Genomic DNA, 718 nt, shown 5'->3' on the forward strand with positions numbered 1-718 from the left:
AGGCGTAAACCCCTAAGCGGGCAGAGAGAGGAGACAAGCTCCTGCAGTGTGTCTTCGTTTGCATCCTCTGCTGCTGCTGCTGCTGCTGCTGCTGCTGCTGCTGCTACAGGTCCTGGTGCTGCATCCGACAGCCAGAACTTCCTCTTCTGCTGCTGCTGCTGCTGCTGCTGCTGCATGCGGGGAGGGTCTGTTTCCCAAGCCAATGAATAAGACTTTATACGAGGCGCCGAAAACCAGCATTTATCCTGCTGCTGCTGCTGCTGCTGCTGCTGCTGCTCTTCTTGCTGCTGCTGCTCCTCTTCTTGCTGCTGCTGCTGCTGCGGCTGCTGCTGCTGCAGCTGCTTAAAGAGAAGCAGCTCCTCCTCGAATTCACTCGGCAGCGAGAAGACCCGTGCTGCTGCTGCTGCTTCCTCAACAACAACAGCAGCAGAAGTCTGCTGCAGCAGCGACGAACTCGTGCTGCTGCTGCAGGTGCTGCTGCTGCTGCAGGTGCTGCTGCTGTCGCTGCTGCTGCTGCTGCTGCTGCTGCTGCTGCTGTTGCTGCTGCTCGCTGTCGTTGCCTCCTCCTCTTGCTTCATATCCCCTGGCGCTGGAAGAGCCTTCCGCTCCACCTGCTGCTGCTGCTGCTGCTGCTGCTGCTGCAGCTGTTTCCGCCGCTGCTGCCGCTTCTGCTGCTGCAGCTGCTGCAGCAGCAGCAACTGGCGGGGCTTCAGAGGCA

At 60.3% G+C, this 718-nt stretch overlaps 1 protein-coding gene across 1 annotated transcript in view; it reads right to left on the minus strand.

Moving 5' to 3' along the window:
* EMH_0073000 (uncharacterized protein) overlaps positions 1-578 on the minus strand; it is a gene marked incomplete at both ends in the record, with an annotated part of 4,915 nt that extends 4,337 nt beyond the window's left edge. Inside the window, one exon of the mRNA XM_013499276.1 lies at positions 1-578. Within this exon, the coding sequence (XP_013354730.1) occupies positions 1-578 (578 nt within the window).
* Between the last annotated feature and the right edge of the window lie 140 nt (positions 579-718).

Source organism: Eimeria mitis, genomic scaffold (genome assembly GCF_000499745.2).
Source record: "Eimeria mitis Houghton genomic scaffold, Emh_scaff4165, whole genome shotgun sequence".
NCBI classification, from domain to species: Eukaryota; Apicomplexa; class Conoidasida; order Eucoccidiorida; family Eimeriidae; genus Eimeria; species Eimeria mitis.